The sequence below is a fragment of the Coregonus clupeaformis genome, chromosome 2 (genome assembly GCF_020615455.1).
Source record: "Coregonus clupeaformis isolate EN_2021a chromosome 2, ASM2061545v1, whole genome shotgun sequence".
In the NCBI taxonomy this organism is placed as follows: domain Eukaryota; kingdom Metazoa; phylum Chordata; class Actinopteri; order Salmoniformes; family Salmonidae; genus Coregonus; species Coregonus clupeaformis.
The window spans coordinates 35,140,421-35,162,766 of NC_059193.1; the positions used below are offsets into that span (position 1 = coordinate 35,140,421).

General features: G+C 44.8%; 1 protein-coding gene across 10 annotated transcripts in view; it reads right to left on the bottom strand.

Annotated features, from left to right (window-relative positions):
• LOC121535283 (LIM and calponin homology domains-containing protein 1) overlaps positions 1-22,346 on the bottom strand; it is a 146,052-nt gene that overhangs the window by 78,083 nt on the left and 45,623 nt on the right. For all 10 annotated transcript variants that reach the window (XM_041842260.1, XM_041842254.1, XM_041842246.1 and 7 more), the window contains exons 2-3: positions 15,576-15,646; positions 10,404-10,473 (exon numbers count right to left, since the gene is read on the bottom strand). In XM_041842260.1, the coding sequence (XP_041698194.1) occupies positions 10,404-10,473; positions 15,576-15,646 (141 nt within the window). The remainder of the gene's footprint in view (positions 1-10,403; positions 10,474-15,575; positions 15,647-22,346) is intronic.

The window sequence follows — 22,346 nt, forward strand, 5'->3', positions numbered from 1 at the left end:
CCGCTGCTCCCAAGCCAAACAACAAAATTCCTCTCTTCCGACAACAAGTCGCTTGACAACAAGTCACCCGATGCCAAGAATAACAGAAATGTAAACAAACACTCGTACAGAGGACCAAACGGAGTAAATATTAGTGAGTGCGACAGAGAAGTCGACAAGGGTGTGTGTGCGTACTGTACGTGCATGTACTGTACATGTATGTGTCTAGGCGAAACCACTTGACAAATCCATGTCCTGCACATTTGTATGTGTGTTTGTGTGTTTGAACCATGTGTGCATGTACGTGTGTGTGTGGTAGGGGGTCACTGGCAGAGGAAACTGGGTGGAGGCAGCAGCTGAGATGATTGACGCTGACGCCTACATCAACACACACAGTACCCCAGCCACTGCCCTCCTCTTCTCACCCCTCCATCCTCCTACCCCTCCTCAGACACCAACACAATGGACAACGGTCCAAGAAAATCCACACAATAACACACACAGACTTAAAGAGACATCCGCAGAGAATTCAAAAACAGCGGTTTTAAGACATTCTTTCCCCAACAGACTTAAAACAGTAAAAAACTATTCAGAGTGAATTGATATGAAGAATGAAGTACTTAGACATTAAACATGTTCCTTCCTCTTAAATGAGCCATTGGAATACTTGGAATGACTCAGATCATATTAGATTACGGTGCTGGATGGAATCGATAGCTTTCTGCCGTGATCTGACTGCAGAGGCTTGTGGGTGGGGAAGTAAAACAGTGTTCACACTCGTTCACACCCAGAAACAACCCCTAGCCTATAGAGTATCCAGGGGAAAGGCGTTCACAGATTAAGCCGAGGGAGTTGGGCGTCTCACAGATTTGTTTCAGATTCCAACCTCGCAGAGTCGCAGCCAAGGATAACACTCAAATAATCAGGGGAGAGTTGTGTAAAAGTCACACAGAAGTGATTTATTCTTATCATAAGTCAAGATTCTGACTGTCTAGGCAGTACCGTGACTGGGGTTTCGCAACAGTGGCATGCACACATCCATTGTTTATCAGGTTCTGTGTAATGGTACACTGGAACATATACAGAATATTCCCAAAAGTGCAAACTTGAAGCTAAATCAAGTGCACCTCAAACACTCAAGTACTTTAAAACATTTGATCTATGCATTTGACCCAGGTCTGCAACCAACCCACCAACCTGCTAGCCCTCTTCAGCAGTACACCAACCAACCAACCAACCAGCTGTAGTCCAGGGCTTGCTAATGCTGAGCCTCAGTGCGGCTTGCTAATGCTGAGCCTTCCTAACGCCCTGGACTAGAGCTACCATCCAAACTGCAAAACATCCCGCGTTCCGCTCTGCCCACCATCCACCATCCACCCTGATTACACAACATGGAATTCCTTAGAGAACCATTTTCCCATTAGGCTGTAACAGGAAGGGAAAGGAAGGGGGAGTGCCTGGTCTGGCCTGTTCTATGTTTTATTATGATGGCTGAGATAACAGCAGGCCCCTTGTTTATGCCTTTCTCACCTCAGTAATCACACTACAACTCCCCTACAGGCCAGTGTGTATGTGTATGTGTGTGTGTGTGTGTATGTGTGTGTGTTTTTGTTGATGTTTTGGTGCCTAGCATTGCTCTGGTACGGAACACTTGAGCCTGTGTAGATTGTGTAAGTGCAACTATAAGGTCTCTTTGTTGTGTGGAAGACCATGCGGGAATACAGCCATAGGGTCTCACTATAATCCAAAGACCTGCGTGTGAGCGCAGCGGTATGGTTTTACTATTGTAGACAACACAACTAGGGTGTGAGAAGTGAACAACCATGGGGTTCTGCTTTTGATACGTAAGTCCAAGCCTGGACACAACTGTAATGTACAAGTGTGGATCTGAGCACAGCTACTGTACAGGCCCGTCTGAAGTTTGCCAATGAACATCTAAATGATTCAGAGGAGAACTGGGTGAAAGTGTTGTGGTCAGATGAGACCAAAATCGAGCTCTTTGGCATCAACTCAACTCGCCGTGTTTGGAGGAGGAGGAATGCTGCCTATGACCCCAAGAACACCATCCCCACCGTCAAACATGGAGGTAGAAACATTATGCTTTGGGGGTGTTTTTCTGCTAAGGGGACAGGACAACTTCACAACTTCACCGCATCAAAGGGACGATGGACGGGGCCATGTACCATCAAATCTTGGGTGAGAACCTCCTTCCCTCAGCCAGGGCATTGAAAATGGGTTGTGGATGGGTATTCCAGCATGACAATGACCCAAAACACACGGCCAAGGCAACAAAGGAGTGGTTCAAGAAGAAGCACATTAAGGTCCTGGAGTGGCCTAGCGAGTCTCCAAACCTTAATCCCATAGAAAATTGGTGTAGGGAGCAGAAGGTTCCAGTTGCCAAACGTCAGGCTCAAAACCTTAATGACTTGGAGAAGATCTGCAAAAAGGAGTGGGACAAAATTCCTCCTGAGATGTGTGCAAACCTGGTGGCCAACTACAAGAAACGTCTGACCTCTGTGATTGCCATCAAGGGTTTTGACACCAATTTCTAAGTCATGTTTTGCATGGGGGTCAAATACTTATTTCCCTCATTAAAATGCAAATCAATATATAATATTTTTGACATAAGTTTTTCAGGATTTTTTTGTTGTTATTCTGTCTCTCACTGTTCAAATAAACCTACCATTAAAATTATAGACTGATCATGTCTTTGTCAGTGGGCAAACGTACAAAATCAGCAGGGGATCAAATACTTTTTTCCCTCACTGTATATATATATATATATATATATATTGTGATGTCACGAGAGGCTACACAGCTTTCAGCGGGATTGCTCAAGTAGTGCAAGGAGACCAGGTTCAACCAAAACAAGGATTTTATTAAAGGTCTTGGGAAACTAACGAAAGTATCACACAATTCTGTTCTCTGGTGGCTCTTTAAGGGTTAACAGTTCAGGGATGTCTCTTCCACATCCAAAATCATAACTCTCCCTCGCTCAAATAACTTTTCCCCAGTCTTACTGTATTCCACGTTGCAGCTAGTGGCCAACCCAGCAAAAAGTCCTTCCAAATGTCTCTCACGTATTTCCACAGGTGCATATATCCAAAGGTGAGTATTTCCCAAAGGTAAGTATCTCCAAATCCTTATATTCCTCATGGAAGTGGACGTGCAGCACTCTTGTCCTCCAGAGAGCCCAGGTTGGAGACTGTGTCTCTTCACCCTTCCCAAACCTTCAGCTCATCAGCTCCTCATTTGTTTCAGCTGCGTGGGAAGATTGGCCATAGAGGGGTGGAGTTCCCGACCATACCAGCAGATGGAGCCATAGCTGTCTGGGTTTGCAGCCACCTCAGGGGGATGTAACGTCCCTCCAGGACACAGCCTCTCGTGACATCACAATATATATATATATATATATATATATATATATATATATATATATATATATATATATATATATATATATATATATATATATATATATATATATAAATAAACAAAGGGATGTAACCCAAACAAAAGAGCTAGGTGTAACCTCTACACAATACACGGGACGAGACCCGTAATAACAAGAGCACAATACACGGTACTCACGAGACCAACGGACATGGGACAATAATCGACCAGAACAATGGGGAACAGAGGGCACATATATACACATATTAATCAGGGGGAATGGGAACCAGGTGTGCGTAATGAGACAAGACAGTCCGGGGTTGGCCGGTAATGAACCAGGTCAGTGACCGGGCCAAGGGCACACCAGCATGGATTTTTTAGGGTGCATTACAGCCACACAAATTCGAGGCATTATCAAATGCTTGTCAAATTGTGAATGAGAGACTGATGAAATGTGTACAGCCTGCGCAACAAAACAAAGCAGAGCTCATGCCTTTCAAGCAACTTTTTTCAAATCATCATTAGAGTCGCATCATGCAGCCTTACAATGTTAAAAATCAAAACATTTAGCCCAACGTTTGTAGAACAACTAAAGTTACATTAATAACTCTAAATTAAGCATATCGGAGTACCTATTTCTTTGTTAACTGCTAAATACAGAATAGCCGCATGTGCACACTCCCTCAAATCGTTTGGAGAAAATATATTTTCTATTTAATTCCGCTTTGTTCAATTGTATTCGTCATACTATAAAATAATATAAAATAATGCCACGGAATTCTAAGCAAATCTTGTCTGCTAAATGAACTAGTGTAGCCCACAGCCATTTGGCATAGCCAGATCAGGACCTAACATAAGGACAATTCAGAGTATGCTATTCTGTTCTTCTGAAATAGACTACATTTTCTTCATATCATGTTTCTTTAGACCGGTCTAAAATAAATAATGGGTTTATTGTGAAGGTGTAGGCTATATTACATGGATTTATATGTTCCAAAGGTCTGCATCAGTGGTTTGTAGGCTATGTGTGGAAGCCAGGAGATGCTAAATGTGTTTATGTTAATTAACGGTAAATTACGTGAGACCGACAGTTATTTGCTTGACAATCACCGGCTGACAACATTTTGTGACCGCCACAGCCCTAGGCATGGATCCTCAGATCCTCAAAAAGTTCTAAGCTGCACCATCGAGAGCATCCTGACCGGTTGCATCACCGCCTGCTATGGCAACTGCTCGGCATCTGACCTTAAGGCGCTACAGAGGGTAGTGCATACGGCCCAGTACATCAGCCAAGCTTCCTGCCATCCAGGACCTCTATACTAGGCAGTGTCAGAGGAAGGCCCAAAAAATTGTCAAAGACTCATGTCACCAAAGTCATAGACTGTTCTCTCTGGTACCGCACGGAAAGCGGTACCGGAGCGCCAAGTCTAGGTCCAAAAGGCTCCTTAACAGCTTCTACCCCAAAGCCATAAGACCATAAGACAATTAATCAAATGGCTACACAGACTATTTGCATTGACCCCCCCCACCCTTTCTCTTTTACACTGCTGCTACTTGCTGTTTATTATCTATGCCACTTTACCCCTACCTACATGTACATATTACCTCAATTACCTCGACTAACCTGTACCCCCGCACATTGACTCGGTACTGGTACCCCTTGTATATAGCCTCGTTATTGTTATTTTATTGTGTTCCTTTTTTTACTTTAGTTTATTTAGTAAATATTTTCTTAACTCTATTTTTCTTAAAACTGCATTGTTGGTCAAGGGCTTGTAAGTAAGCATTTCACGGTAAGGTCTACACCTGTTGTATTCGGCGCATGTGACAAATAAAACTTGATTTGATTTGATACACAAGCCTGCATGTCTGAGCGGAACCGTAAGTGAGAGCGGAACCGTAACCTTTCCCTACTAAATGTAGCCCAGGTAACTATGTAGTTGCTTGGCTTTGTTAAATTACAAAAAGCAAGCTTATTACGACATGGCTTGCCGTGGCCAGGGGAGAACGACTGCCCCTTCTCATAGAAGCCACAGAAGCCACGGAAGTTCAAGGCCGACCGCGGTACTGCAGGCTTTGTTAGCAGAAAACAGGATCCCCATTACAGTGAATGGAAAAATGTAAATCTTCATGGTCAATCTTCGTGTAAATAATTTTTTTTTTGAAGACAATCATGATACCAATAATTGCTTCTAATACACAAGATGTATGTCCTTGGAACGGATTATTAAAAAATCGCACACAGGGTCCCCCGGATGGCGCTGAGGTCTAAGTTTCAAAGGTACTACATCTCAGTGCTGAGGCAGCACTACAACCTGGGGTTTGATCCCAGGCTGTGTCATAGCCGGCCGCGACCGGGAGCCCCATGGGGTGGCGCACAATTGGCCCAGCGTCGTCCGGGTTAGGGGAGGGTTTGGCCAGGGGGATTTCTTTGGCTCATTGTGCTTTAGCGACTCCTTGTGGCGGGCCGGGCGCCTGCAAGCTGACTAAGGTTGTCAGTTGGATGGGGTTTCCTACGACACATTGGTGCGGCTGGCTTCTTGTTTAAGCGTGCGGTGTGATAAGAAGCAGCACGGCTTGGCAGGTCATGTTTTGGAGGACGCATGGCTCTCGACCTTCGACTCTCCCGAGTCTGTTGGGAAGTTGCAGCGATGAGACAAGATCGTAACTACCAATTGGATATCACAAAAATGGAGGTAAAAACACTGACAAAAGTTGTTAATGGCAGCCTGCAGTACCCCGGTCGGTTTTCAACTTGAGTTACTCAATGAGAGGGGGCAGCACTAAGTTAGCCTGCAACGTCACTTCCTGGAGTAGCTCAAACTATGCATGTTATGACGCCATCTTTACTTTAATTTGGCTTCAATGTGTTATTGAGTCTTCACATTGAAATGAATGGTGTCGAGTGATCGATGGCTTTGTCCATTCATACAGTATATACAGTCATTGGCCGGTGCCCACTCATGCACGTATCAAAAGCTTACTAAAGGTATACTAATGCCCCTTTTCTCCTTCCACTCACTAGTTCCTTGTTAATGTCCCTCGTTGGTGGAGGACCAGTGTGTGTAGATGGATCATTGATAACCCTTATAATCCTTTCAAAGACTGACTCGACACCACCCCAGATTAACTGTTCCCTCAATCATGTAGTCAGAAATCATTAGACATGTATTGGAGAAAAGAGAGGGAGTGGGAGACTGACTTTTGTTGCCCTTAGATATTGAGATATCTTCTCTTAAAAAAGACTGAGTGAGAGCAAGAAAGAACAAGCAAGAGAGGGAAAGAGTGACAGCGAAAGAGAAAGAGAGAAACAAGATAGAGTGACTGAAATTGCGCAGGCAAATTTTTTTCTGCTAGCGATAAGAATTGAGGCGATAACTCTTTTGCTTTGAAACTGTAACAAGATAATAAGATAATCCATTGTTATTGTAGTGGGGGGATTGTAAATAAGAGAAAGGGTTGTTAAGAATGCAGGCGTGTAATTACCGGGTTTGTTAAAGCCAGGGGAGGCTAGTCGGCAACAATTAGAGACGCCGGCAGATAAGAGAGTAAGGAGAGAGAGAGAACCTGGGCCAAACCAAACTTCCTTCAAAACAGTTTAACACTCTGCTCCTTGCCAATGATGCATTTCTCTCTCTCTCTCTCTCATCCAGCTGTTGAGTCTTCCTCTCCTCTGTATGGTTCTCTCTCTATATATATTTTTCTCTGTCTCTCTCATCCAGCTGTTGAGTCTGTCTGTCTGTCTGTCTGTCTGTCTGTCTGTCTGTCTGTCTCTCTCATCCAGCTGTTGAGTCTGTCTGTCTGTCTGTCTGTCTGTCTGTCTGTCTGTCTGTCTGTCTGTCTCTCTCATCCAGCTGTTGAGTCTGTCTGTCTGTCTGTCTGTCTCTCTCATCTAGCTGTTGAGTCTGTCTGTCTGTCTGTCTGTCTGTCTCTCTCATCCAGCTGTTGAGTCTGTCTGTCTGTCTGTCTGTCTGTCTGTCTGTCTCTCTCATCCAGCTGTTGAGTCTGTCTGTCTGTCTGTCTGTCTGTCTGTCTGTCTGTCTGTCTGTCTGTCTGTCTGTCTCTCTCTCATCCAGCTGTTGAGTCTGTCTGTCTGTCTGTCTGTCTGTCTCTCTCATCCAGCTGTTGAGTCTGTCTGTCTGTCTGTCTGTCTGTCTGTCTCTCTCATCCAGCTGTTGAGTCTGTCTGTCTGTCTGTCTGTCTGTCTCTCTCATCCAGCTGTTGAGTCTGTCTGTCTGTCTGTCTGTCTCTCTCATCCAGTGTTGAGTCTGTCTGTCTGTCTGTCTCTCTCATCCAGCTGTTGAGTCTGTCTGTCTGTCTGTCTCTCTCATCCAGCTGTTGAGTCTGTCTGTCTGTCTGTCTGTCTGTCTCTCTCATCCAGCTGTTGAGTCTGTCTGTCTGTCTGTCTGTCTCTCTCATCCAGCTGTTGAGTCTGTCTGTCTGTCTGTCTGTCTGTCTGTCTGTCTCTCTCATCCAGCTGTTGAGTCTGTCTCTGTCTGTCTGTCTGTCTGTCTGTCTGTCTCTCTCATCCAGCTGTTGAGTCTCTCTCTCTCTCTCTCTCTCTCTCTCTCTCTCTCTCTCTCTCTCTCTCTCTCTCTCTCTCTCTCTCTCTCTCTCTCTCTCTCTCTCTCTCTCTCTCTCTCTCTCTCTCTCTCTCTCATCCAGCTGCTGAGCTCCCCTCTCTTTCATACTTTCTCTGCTTATCTCTTTCTCTTTCTCTCTCTTATCCAGCTGCTGTTCATCTCTTCTCCTCTGTCCTTCATGCCTTCTGCACTCTTTCAATTACCCTTCAGTCTTAACTAACCTTGAGCACAGTCAAAGACAACACAGTGCCATTTTGTCTTATAGACACAACAACTCAATACGTTTCCCTCATGTGCTATGTTCCCCCACTAATGGTTAAGGTTAGGATTTGGGGTGGGAAAACTGATCCTAGATCTCCCATAGAGAAGCTAGCCAATAAAAACGACCCAACTCTATTTACCCCTGCTCTACAACCTCCCTTGCTTTCTCTCAACCTAAGAGCCTATACAAAGCCAAGTGGGAACTGAGCAGGAAACTCTAGGTAGGCTTTCCCGGAGACCAACTGGGACTGCATTGATGTCATGAGAGTGGCGGGCGAGTGGAGGGGCATGTCAAACAACGCCCTCTGAGACAACATGAGGTGGAACTATTAGACGGCCAGAGCTACTGTACTGTATGAGACGGAAGGAAGGAAGTACACAGGCTGACCTTTCACCTCTCCGCTTCTCTAATAACTCTCAAAGAGGCCTTGTTTGTCTCTCAGCGTTGGTCCTGAAGGAACCCTGTGTGTGCTAGTTCATGCCAGTTCAGTCCTTGGTTCATTATGAAAGGCCTACATCTCACAACAGCGACACATTTGGTCAAGATAATATCGACAAATCTAGTCAAGTCTTTGATGAATTGATGAAAGCCCAACATCTCATAATAGCGACAAATCTATTCAAGACATACAAGGGCTACTATAGTGTTACAATCCCGCGCTCGTTTTACACTAAGAACTGATCCCAGGGCTGTCCCAGTACATCTGGGCCTGGCTAACCAGTTGTCTTCATTCAGCGAATCAAAGCAGACCCAAACCAAGCCAAAACACCCCAGAGGATAGAGAGAGAGCAAGAGAGAGAGCGAGAGAGAGCTAAAGAATCATTAAGAGAACAAGAGTGAAAAAAAAGGAATGTGAAAAGGTTGGAGAGAGAGCGAGAGCAACTCTAATGGACTACATAAAAAATAAAAAATGAGGCAGGTCTCTTGAAGTTTCCTTCCTCTCCTCTCCTTTGATATCCAACTCTATACATCCGACAGTGAAATGAGTAGCTGGATGTATTTCCACAAGATTCTTGAAAGACATGCTGCAATTAGTTGTGGGGAGACTCTTTTTATCCTATTGGTTGGAGGGGGCACACCCCTTCTGTCTTCTGGTATGTGGAGTACAATAATATGTACACTCTTAGGCTGAACACAGTTGAGAGACAGTTGAAGATACAGGACAATGCAGAGGTGTGGACTCGAGTCATGTGACTTGGACTCGAGTCAGACTCGAGTCATGAATTTGATGACTTCAGACTCGACTCGACAAAATGTACAAAGACTTGCAACTCGACTTGGACTTTAACATCAATGACTCGTGACTTGACTTGGACTTGCGCCTTATGACTCGAGAAGACTTGCTACGAGGACTTGTAATGACTTGCAAAGGCTTGCTAAGAGGACTTGAAATGACTCGAAACTAAAATGTAGGACTTTGGACTCGACTTGAGACTTGATGGCTTTGACTTTTGACTCGACTTGGGACTTGCCTCATCTTTGACACGACTTGACTCGGGACTCGAGGGCAAAGACTTGAGACTTACTTGTGACTTGCATAACAATGACTTTGTCCCACCTCTGGGACAATGACGTGGCCTCAAGATGTGAAATAGCACTATATGTAAAGGTCTATGGTATACAAACAAACACATGCATATGCATGTGTACACACGCATGCATGAATGCACGCACACACACAAACTAAGAAACATACACACACACAAACACACACGTGGGGGCACTCACACCACATACACACGCACATGCATTTACTCACACTAAGAAACACACACACACACAGGTTCCCACAGACACACACAGAGTTGCTAATTGAATACTGCTGGGAGGTTTACACCCTTTCATTGTTCCCAGCTGTTTGACAGACAGAGCTTGAGTCTCCGTATAGCCTGGGAATTGATGCAGTGTCTCTGTACTGCATATCTGTGCATAACTTAAAGTGCAAAATAGACTGTACATTATTCAGAAAGGAATAGAGGTACAGTGAGAGGACAAGGGAGATGGATGGAGGGAGGAGAGGACTTGGAGGATAGGGAAACTAGATGGAGGGAGGAAAGGGGGAATAGATGGTCGAAGGAGATGAAGGGAGGAAAGGGGGAATCATTAGAGGGAGGAGAAGGAATGGAAGGAGAGGAAGATAGAGGAGGAGTGAAATGGAATGATGGTAGAAGGAGGTTTGAACTCACCAGGCCAGCGATGGGAGTGGGTAACCTGTTGATTTTCTTCACCAAGCCAGGTTTGATGGAGCTAAGCAACCTGAGGGAGAAAGAGAGAGAGAGAGAGAGAGAGAGAGAGAGAGAGAGAGAGAGGAGAGAGAGAGAGAGAGAGAGAGAGAGAGAGAGAGAGAGAGAGAGAGAGAGAGAGAGAGAGAGAGAGAGAGAGAGAGAGAGAGAGAGAGAGAGAGAGAGAGAGAGAGAGAGAGAGAGAGAGAGAGAGAGAGAGAGAGAGAGAGAGAGAGAGAGAGAGAGAGAGAGAGAGAGAGAGAGAGAGAGAGAGAGAAAGAAAGAAAGAAAGAAAGAAAGAAAGAAAGAAAGAAAGAAAGAAAGAAAGAAAGAAAGAAAGAAAAGAAAGAAAGAGAGAGGGAAAGAGAGACAGAGATAAGATAATATAAATCCATTCTAATCCAATCAGATTGCTACAAAACATCAATTTCTACAGCTTTATCCATGGAATATTGATAACATCTGTAAAGGAAAACAAATATGCACATCCAACTTAAATAATAATATATAATATCCAATCAGGTGCAGGACAGAATCAGATGCACAAAAGACAACGTTTCAATCCGAGTTGGATCTTCATCAGGTCATGAAAAAACAAGTTAAAAAAAGAAAGAGTGAATGAAAACACGAATCCTATGTGGCTGTGTTGGGAGGTTAGTGGTGACACTGGCTCTAAATCAGATGGAAGGTGTCACGATCGTCTTCAAAAGGAGTAGACCAATACGCAGCGTGTTGAGCGAACATGATTGACTTTATTAAATAAAGCACGAAAACCAAAACAATAGACGATTCGTGAAGTCCACAGTAACAAAGACCGTACAGGAACATAAACCCACAACACCCAAAGGAAAACATACAGATAAATATGGCTCCCAATCAGAGACAACCAGCCCACAGCTGACACTCGTTGCCCCTGATTGGGAGTCATTATCTCAAACATAGAAATGAACCCAACAGAAATACCAACATAGAAATACACCCAATGAAAGAACACACCCTGGCTCAATATACAGAGTCCCGGAGCCAGAGCGTGACAGTACCCCCCCCTAAAGGCGCAGACTGCGACCGCGCCTCAATAAGGGCCAAACAAGGGAGGGCTGGGTGGGCATACCTCCTCGGCGGTGGCTCTGGCTCCGGCCTTGATCCCCACCTCCTTTCCAACCCCCCAAAGTACCCCTGGTCCTGTCTAGCCCCGTTGGCCGGAGCCGGACTGACGACACGCGCCCCTGGCTTGGTGCGTGGAGGACGAACAGGCCTTACCAGGCTGACGACGCACACCGTAGGCCTGGCGACGCGCACCACAGACTTGGTGCAGAGAGCAGGAACGGGCCGGACAGGGCTGACGAAACGCACCACAGACTTGGTGCGGGGAGCAGGACTGGGCCGGACAGGGCTGACGACGCACATCGTAGACTTGGTGCGCGGAGCAGGAACAGGCCGGGCAGGGCTGTCGACGCACACCGTAGACTTGGTGTGTGGAGCAGGAATCGGCCGGGCAGGGCTGTCGACGCACACCGTAGACTTGGTGCGCGGAGCAGGAACAGGCCGGGCAGGGCTGTCGACGCACACCGTAGACTTGGTGTGTGGAGCAGGAACCGGCCGGGCAGGGCTGTCGACGCACACCGTAGACTTGGTGCGCGGAGCAGGAACAGGCCGGGCAGGGCTGTCGACGCACACCGTAGACTGGTGTGTGGAGCAGGAACCGGCCGGGCAGGGCTGTCGACGCACACCGTAGACTTGGTGCGTGGAGCAGGAACAGGCCGGGCAGGGCTGTCGACGCACACCGTAGACTTGGTGCGCGGAGCAGGAACAGGCCGGGCAGGGCTGTCGACGCACACCGTAGACTTGGTGTGTGGAGCAGGAACCGGCCGGGCAGGGCTGTCGACGCACACCGTAGACTTGGTGCGCGGAGCAGGAACAGGCCGGGCAGGGCTGTCGACGCACACCGTAGACTTGGTGTGTGGAGCAGGAACCGGCCGGGCAGGGCTGTCGACGCACACCGTAGGCTTTGTGCGTTGAGCAGGAACAGGCCGGGCTGGGCTGGCGACGCACACCGTAGGTTTTGTGCGTGGAGCAGGAACAGGCCGGGCTGGGCTGGCGACGCACACAGTAGGCTTTGTGCGTGGAGCAGGAACAGGCCGGGCTGGGCTGGCGACGCACACCGTGGACTTGGTGCGTGGAGTAGGAACAGGCCGGTCCATACTGGGAACACACACCACTGGCCTTAACCGGGGATCAGGAACGGGCCGGACCGGACTGGTAACACACCTCAGTCTCTCACGCCGTGCCTCAACTACTTCCCTCCCTCTACTCGCCAATGGCTCCCGTAATCCGGTAGCCTTCTCTCCACGTCTCCCTGTGGCAGCCTCCTGCTGCCCAGCCGCCCAAGCCATGTGCCCCCCCCAAAAAACGTTTTGGGGTTGCCTCTCGTCCTTCCGACGATGGCCCTGCTGACGCCGTAGCTCCTCTCTCAGTCGCCTCTCCACTGTTTTACTCCATGGCCGGCGATCCATCCCATCCAGGATCTCCTCCCAAGTCCAAGACCCTTTACCTTCCAAAATCTCCTCCCATGTCCAGACCCTTGGCTCCTGGACACGCTGCTTGGTCCTGGTACGGTGGGTTTTTCTGTCACGATCGTCTTCAAAAGGAGTAGACCAATACGCAGCGTGTTGAGCGAACATGATTGACTTTATTAAATAAAGCACGAAAACCAAAACAATAGACGATTCGTGAAGTCCACAGTAACAAAGACCGTACAGGAACATAAACCCACAACACCCAAAGGAAAACATACAGATAAATATGGCTCCCAATCAGAGACAACCAGCCCACAGCTGACACTCGTTGCCCCTGATTGGGAGTCATTATCTCAAACATAGAAATGAACCCAACAGAAATACCAACATAGAAATACACCCAATGAAAGAACACACCCTGGCTCAATATACAGAGTCCCGGAGCCAGAGCGTGACAGAAGGACTCAAGGACACACAGAAAGGCATTGCGACTTCAATACACCCACAGACACACAGACATACACACACACACAAACAAATGCAAACACGTGGCGCTCAATCATACACTATCTCAGTGTGTTAGGATGCACATGCCTTTAGTGTATCCAGTCATGTGTTATTCCTGAGGAAGTGGGCATGAGTGGTTGAGATAATGTTGTCAGGTCATTGATCACAACACATTCGAAACACACACAGAGTGCTGTAGCTATAATACATTATTGTACGCACGCACTTCTATAAAAAAAGACATCTTTCAAAAACATGGGAAGACACGAGATAAGACACCCCTTTTGATGTTCTGAAACTAAACACTAAACCAAAGTCCACCACCCCTCTCTACTTAAGGCAACCTCCTCAAAAACAAAACATGAGAAAAACATGGTCCAACCCTTCCCTTGTTTAGAGAGTGCACGATGTCCACAGGGAGACATTCTCCAACTTCCTCCACTTCCTCCCGAGGTGCAATGTTTTTTTTTTAAAGATCCCGAGGGGATGTTCTAGTCTTATCTGATCCTAGGCCTGTTCCTAAGTCCTGTTATTGCTGTTCCACCTGAGGAATGTACAAGAGTTCCCCCAATCTGATTACAGACCTGTTACTACAGTACATCCTGTTATTGAGGAATGCACTACAAGATTCTCCACTTTTCCTAGTATTACCTGATCCCAGACCTGCTCATAAGTTCTGTTATTGCTGTTCCACCTGAGGAATGTATTTCAAAGTTCCTCCTTTGTTCGTCATCAAAGCCAGAGCCAATAATAGTCTTGTGATAACCATCTCTAAGGTTATGATGTGTTATGATACACCTGGAAGGCAATGTGATTCTACCTCAAACGCTGAGTGGAAAAGTGGAGAGGTTGAGTTGTAGATGGATGGCTGCTGATGGCGTGATAGGGAAAGGATTAGGTGTACGGTTGTAAGGGAGCCTCTGGTTGTTGACAAAGGGTTTTTTCGCTTGACTGGGTTCGTAGAGAGAGAAACGGGAGAAAGTGTATTTTTCTGTGATAGGTGTTATTGATAATATGGTAAGTTAAAAGCTGATCATTCAATGGCGTTGTCACATTTCTGTTCCGACTCTGCATGGATCTCCATGACAGAAACGTTTATTTGGCCTCAAATGCATGCAATGTTTTTAATGCGATCAATTAGATAATTACTGTTATCACGCATGCACGCACACACACACAGTTAGACAGCTTACAGACAGTAGAGACACACAATTCACATTTGAAGACTGTCTGTCACCAACCTAAGATTACCCATCTGTTTGAGTTAACCCCATTGAAGCACCTCAAGCCCCTTCATAGTCTCCAGGAGGGCTGTACTGTATCCCTAGGGTGTCTCTGTATTGCACTACACTAACAGACTCCACACACTGGAACTTAGTGGGAAGACCGAGACCTATAAATCTCCTAGATTTACTCCACAGCTGAAAAGGACAGGGTTGTACTGTAAAGTAAAGTATGTTCTGTCCACAGGATGAGGAACATGTCTGAAGGGGGGAAGTAGAGACTATAGCCGTAACACAGGTGTTCCCACAACGTGAAGTATGTAGCTGACACTTTTATTGCAGGCTGGGTGGGAGGATGCATGTGATTTACTCGCTACAGGAAAAGGGTAGAGGACTCAATGAGTAGTTTACTGTAGTTATTTATTTGTTTATTTACTGTATCTATCTTAATACAACGTTTTGAGTAGATGCAATGGGGATTAAATATCTCTGGACAAATGTCTTTTGACTTGGTTTATTTAAAATATTATTTGGTAACAAATCCTGTGTTAAGCCCAAGTCACTCAATATATCAACTGTCGGTCTATAGCCCAAACATTTATATTGTCAATGTTATAAAATGTGCATGTAATGTACAGTTAGCCTGGCTAACAAAGCCAAACTCTGTAGCCATTTGGCCAGTTGAGCATGTAATGCATTTAGCTCACTATTGTACCACATGGTCTGGCGTGCCATGCGGTATATGTGCAGTATAATCTGTACATAAAGTGCTTTGAGCACTTAGAAAAAGTAGTATATAAATGCAACACTTATTGTGGAAACGTATCAGACGATACTGCCTATGTCATGACAGTAACATGAAGGAGTTGTAAAAGATGGTGAGCACTTACTCGCACAGCAGGATCCCATTCTCCAGGCCTCCCCTGAAGTCCTTGTCACCGAAGCATCTGCCTGTGACCGCCTGTCGATCAGAAAGGAAAAACAAAGATGTCGTCACTTCCGTTGTTCGTATTCCTCATTGCTACTTCAACCTTTTCGGGTACTGTAGTGTCAGTTAAAAACAATGTGCAATAGCTATTCCTTTTCCTCTACCTCAGTGTACAACAGTCTTTTCTCTTTCGAAAACATGAGTCTTTCCTTAGTGGAAGATAAATAACTATTTAACATTTAGCTACTTCAATAGCACATGAAGAAGCACGGCCGGCCGAAGAGGATTAAAGAGAAGGTACAGTAAACATCACACGTCAAACTGTACATCATCGTCCATAAACCAAAACCCTCTATGTAGGAAAAAACAATCACCTTTGTTCCTGGCGCTTAAAGCTTTTCCTCCGCAAACCTCCAGAGAAAACCTCCAGAGCAAAGAGAAAGAGAACAAGAAACTAAAAGTCTATTCGGTCACCCTTGCTAGTTCACAGCGCTAGCTAACAAGCGGTACGCTAACAAGCTTGACGTAAGCTGCCATCATCCCCACAAAATCGCTCTCTGGGGCTGCTCCAGGCCTCTAATTGGTTGTGACATAGGGGATTAATCTCTACTAGTAGTTCAGTAGTCTCTTGGTGGGGGTAAGCTGTACGTTTGCATGCTATTGCATGACTGGACTAAGTCTAAATTTGTAACTGTGGTCTACGGCTCGAAATAGGGCATTTGGATGCAGGGGTGCAACTTTAGTTTTACAAGTGGGGGGACATAATGTATTATTATAATGTATTTTTAATCCAGTCAGATAAACACTCCAAACAGCCTACCCGACCGCTCGGAGGCATCCGCATGGTCCTAAAGCACACCGTTGCCTGTTTTGTATCACATTCCAATGATAAAACTGGGGGGGGGACAAAAATACAATTTCAGAATGTGGGGGGGACATCGTCCCCAGTGAATGTTGTGCCCCTGTTTGGATGTATAGGCTAGGCTGTGTTGTTCAAATGTACATTTGTTATTTTCAGTATCAACTGAAACACATTTTATAGCATCCAAAGATGACGGTATGCTTCTATACTTTAGACTAGTATCAGGTGCAATATCATAGAAAATCACCTAAAAAGCTCCTTTCAATTTCAAGCAGAGTAACACTTAGAGAAAGCATGGACTGATGTCAGCACACTAGCTAATACAACTCATGATGGAAACCTCAGCAAGTTAGAGCACCTTTTGACCTCTTGACCCTTCAAGGTTCCTTGAACTCTGACCTGGAAAGTTATGTGTACAGAAGGACATCCTCCTCACACACATCCAAATCCTGTCAAACACAACGTTTACAAGACAGGAACACACACACACACACACACACACACACACACACACACACACAGACAGACAGACAGTACCAAACTAATTACAACCTTACTCAAATATCAGCAGTACTTACTGAAATAATCTCTCCTCACTCAAAAATCACCACTAAACTCCCCACTGTGAGACTTGTAAGTGCAAGACCAATTTAAAAGTCCTTCATTTTCACATAGTAAAGAATAGCCATTTAAAAAGTAGACCTCTTCGGACCGTTCATTTGGAAGCCAAAACAATTACGGGATTAAATTCCCTGACTGGTCCAGTTACATTTATTTGTACAGCTGTGGAAAATGTGTGGGGATTGTGGATATACAACGGCTGGCTGGCTGGAGTGTGCGTTTCTGTCAGTTATTTGGCTCGTTGGACTTGGACTGTGTACAAAAGAAATGGACTGCTGTATGTCAGTGAGTAGGCCAAAATGTTGATCTGTGTTGGGTGGCAGGGAAACAAGCCCTCCCACCTGGTGTGTGTATGTGTTACAGATCTGGCTAGTGTGCTGACATTGGGGCCATTCACTACTACTATTCACACGGTGGCTGAGAATTGTGAACCAGGCATTGTCTGCCCATTGACTACAAAAGTGATGAGACAACATTCTTTTGGTGGTCTGTGTCACTGTGTGAAGTCCAATCATCCAAACATTAACCTGTCAGAAAGCATATGGTCCAAATTATGAGCATAATTTATAATTGCTGTATAGTTTTCAGTGTATAATAATACAGTGCAATGCAGACTAATACAGTGTCATTTTAAGAGACAACAGGTTTCTTCCAGTTCAGAATCAAAAGTAAAGTATCAGCCTAGATTTGCTTAATACAGCAGAATATTTCACTATAGTGATGATGACCTTGATATATCAACGCATGATATATTTCTTAGCTAAAATTGAGGGTAACAGCAATGTCTACAAGGCTTGAATAATGGATTATGTCAACCTGGTGTCCACTGATTCACCTGATGTGGATAACCCCTAACTCGAGGCGTAGAGGGCATCAGCAGATAGCTGTGTTTCATCAACTGAACAGGGCTGGGGATACAGTATGACATCCGGTTATTTTTACCACACAGAGAGAGCTGCAATGTACTGCAGCAGAGGGACAAAACTGCACACACTCATTCAACCAGTCTGTTTGAGACAAACTGGCCCACAGCAGTTTTGTTTAACTAAATAATCATTCTTTTGAAGGAAATTGGGAAGCTCGAAATACGACGATGATACTCGGCTTCACATACAAATATGAAGTATTGGCCTCCTGTAGCTCAATTGGTAGAGCATGGTGCTTGCAATGCCAGGGTTGTGGGTTTGATTCCCATGGGGGGCCAGTATGAAAAATGTATGCACTCACTAAACTGTATGTTGCTCTGGATAAGAGTGTCTGCTAAATGACGTAAATGTAAGTAAATAACCAATAAGGCTCAATACAAGTGCCTCAAGCCACAGCCACCAAATGCACTGCCCTTGGGGTTATGTCCATAAACCTGCATTACGTCTTCCTGGTCTGGAGACTGGCTGTAACAACGCCTTTGATAGGCCAATTGGACGTCTGTGCTCAGAAGATTATGATGCTCTGTTTTTCTCCTTGCCTGGCCCCTCTTTGGAAGCCACTGTAATTGTTAAAGACCCTGTAATTCCTGCACGTCTGCTTGTCTCATACGAGCTGCCCAGACACACAGACAACAGTTAAGGCCGAAAGGAAGCCGGTAGACCTCGAGCAGGCCTTTGGCCCACCACCACACCCAGGCTTACTTCATCATAGAGGTTTCTGGCTGGCTGGTGTAAGGGGGGGGGGCTGATCGCTAAAGCAGGCCCCTCCTGGCTATTATAGCCCCTCTGGGACTTGTACCAGGAAGCCATAGTCTAACATGGCAGTAAAAGGTGAATTAGTTCCTAGCACACCACGGGAGGGTCCTTAGATTGGAGCGATACTGTACTGTGACAGGTCCAATTGAATAAACACACAGCTCCCTGAGTAAAAATGGCCTTGGGGTCAAGCGCCCAGGAGAGTTTGACCCCAAAGTCTAATTGACCCTTTAGTCTAGTTCAAAGTCGAAAACCCTTTAATCCAGTTCAAAGTCAAAAGCCCTTTAGTCTCATTTCATAAATTGATATACATTACAAATGGCTTCCATTTACCTCTCATTTAGACAGAAACCTAAACAGAAACGAAGTAATGTTGAGTTATTCTGACCAAGTGATCAAGGTCACAGCCAGTGTCCCTGCACAGTGAAGTTGCTGGTAACTTCTGGACCATACGTTTCAAAACAGTGGGGTCATCTGAGGGGGCTCATTTAGACTGTGGAATATGTCAACTTTGTTTCCTCCAGCGGAATGCGGCCTGATGTTTGCTGTCCACAACACTTGGCTGCATTGTTCCACAAACAGTCAACCAAAAAAAATCTTACTTCCCACCCCCATGGACCTCTTTAATGACCAAACAGAAGCAGTTCTTCAGCTTTGTATCCAAGTGTATCAGTTCCAGCACTTTCACATGCTCGCAGGGAGGAAGGCTCCATTGGAGCAAAACCGCATGGACATACTTTTAAAGTAAGCAAAAGCAAAGCTTTGTTCTTTTTCCGAGCCAGGAAACCATGGTAAAAGGACTCTGAAGAGTAAATCGACAAAGGCCTTGTTCCACTTTGATGACTTCAAGTCTCCTAGATCTGAAGTCTTGGAAATCTGATCCGCCAAAGGAGAAGCAGTTTGTAACTATTTGTTACTTCTGAAGAACTGTCCGGTCCGGTTGTTCAAGGCAAACACAGGGAATGAGCAATGAAAGATGAGATATTGCTTGTTTTCCATCCTGGCTAATCAAATTGACAATTGCTCATACATTATTTAAAAAAATCCATTAGAAACAAAGTTGCATAACAAATTGGACTCTGGGGCCCTTATAAAAAAAAGACAAGGTACTGTATACTACTCTACCTGCATGTTCAAATCCAGTGATCAACACATCCAAACTAGACAAAATCCTGTGACATGAGACCCATCCAAGGGCCAACGTTTTCCTGAACAGATGTCTCTCTTTGTGGAAATAGACTTAAGTGGACCCATAGGGCCCAACCAATGAAAACAGACCAATTACCATATGGTAATCTCAGGGGCCTTCAGAAAGTATTCACACCTCTTTACTTTTTCCACATTTTGTTGTGTTACAGTCTGAATTAAACATTTATTAAATAGAGATTTTGTGTCACCATTCTACACACAATACCCCATAATGTCAAAGTGGAATTCTGCTTGCAGAAATTTTTCAAAATTAATTAAAAATGAAAAGCTGAAATGTATTCAACCTCTTTGTTATGGCAAGCCTAAATAAGTTCAGGAGTAAAAATATGCTTAACCAGTCACATAATAAGTTGCATGGACTCTGTGTGCAATAGTGTTTAACATGATTTTTTAATGACTACCTCATATCTGTACCCCACACATACAATTATCTGTAAGGTCCCTCAGTCGAGCAGTGAATTTCAAACACAGATTCAACCACAAAGACAAGAAAGGTTTTCCAATGATTTGCAAAGAAGAGCACCTATTGGTAGATGGGTAAAAAATTAAAAAGCAGACATTGAATATCCCTTTGAGCATGGTAAAGTTATTAATACACCCAGTCACTACAAAGATACAGGCGTCCTTCCTAACTCAGTTGCCAGAGATGATGGAAACCGCTCAGAGATTTCACCATGAGGCCAATGGTGACTTTAAAACAGTTACAGAGTTTAATGGCTGTGATAGGAGAAAACTGAGGATGGATTAACAACATTTTAGTTACTCCACAATACTAACCTAAATGACAAATTGAATAAAAGGAAGCCTCTACATAATACAATTATTACAAAACATGCCTCCTGTTTGCAATAAGGTACTAAAGTAAAACTGCAACAAGTGTGGCAAAGAAATGAACTATATGTCCTGAATACAAAGCGCTATGTTTGTGGCAAATCCAACACAACACATTACTGAGACCCACTCTTCATATTTTCAAGCATGGTGGTGGCTGCATCATGTTATGGGTATGCTTGTCATCGGCTAAGACTAGGGAGTTTTTTGGGGATAAAAATAAACAGAATTGAGCTAAGCACAGGCAAAATCCTAGAGGAAAACCTGGTTCAGTCTGCTTTCCAACAGACACTGGGAGACACATTCACCTTTCAGCAGGACAATAACCTAAAACACAAGGGCAAATATACACTGGAGTTGCTTACCAAGATGACATTGAATGTTCCTGAGTGGCCTAGTTACAGTTTTGACATAAATCGGATTGAAAATCTATGGCAAGACTTGAAAATGGCTGTCTATCAATGATCAACAACCAACTTGACAGAGCTTGAAGAATTTGTAAAAATATAATGTGCAAATGTTGAACAATCAAGGTGTGGAAATATCTTAGAGACTTACCCAGAAAGGCTCACAGCTGTAATCTCTGCCGAAGGTGATTCTAACATGTGTTTACTCAGGGGTGCAAATACTTATGTAAATGAGATATTTCAGGATTTGATTGCCAATTTTCTAAAATCTCTAAAAACATGTTTTCACTTTGTCATTATGGGGTATTGTCTGTAGATGGGTGAGAGAGAAAAATATACAGTGCATTCGTATATTTGCAGTATTCAGACCCCTTCAAATTTTCCACATTTTGTTATGTTACAGCCTTATTCTAAAATTGATTAAATAGTTTTTTACCCTCATCAATCTACACACAATATCCCATAATGACAAAGCAAAAACTGGTTTTTCGAAAATGTTGCTAATTTAAAAAGAATAAAAAACGGAAATATCACATTTACGTAAATATTCAGACACTTTACTCAGTACTTTGTTGAAGCACCTTCGGCAGCGATTACAGCCTCAAGTCTTCTTGGGTATTACGCTACAAGCTTGGCAAACCTGTATTTGGGGAGTTTCTCCTATTATTCTCTGCAGATCCTCTCAAGCTCTGTCAGGTTGGATGGGGAGCGTCGCTGCACATCTCTCCAGAGATGTTCGATCGGGTTCAAGTCTGGGCTCTGGTTGGGCCACTCAAGGACATTCAGAGACTAGTCCTGAATCCACTCCTGCATTGTCTTGGCTGTGTGCTTAGGGTTGTGGTCTTGTAGGAAGGTGAACCTTCGCCCCAGTCTGAGGTCCTGAGCACTCTGCAGCAGGTTTTCATCAAGGATCTCTCTGTACTTTGCTCCATTCATCTTTCCCTCAATCCTGACTAGTCTCCCAGTCCCTGCCGCTGAAAAACATCCCCACAGCATGATGCTGCCACCACCATGCTTCACCGTAGGGATGGTGCTAGGTTTCCTCCAGACGTGACGCTTGGCATTCAGGCCAAAGAGTTCAATCTTGGGTTCATCAGACCAGAGAATCTTGTTTCTTATGG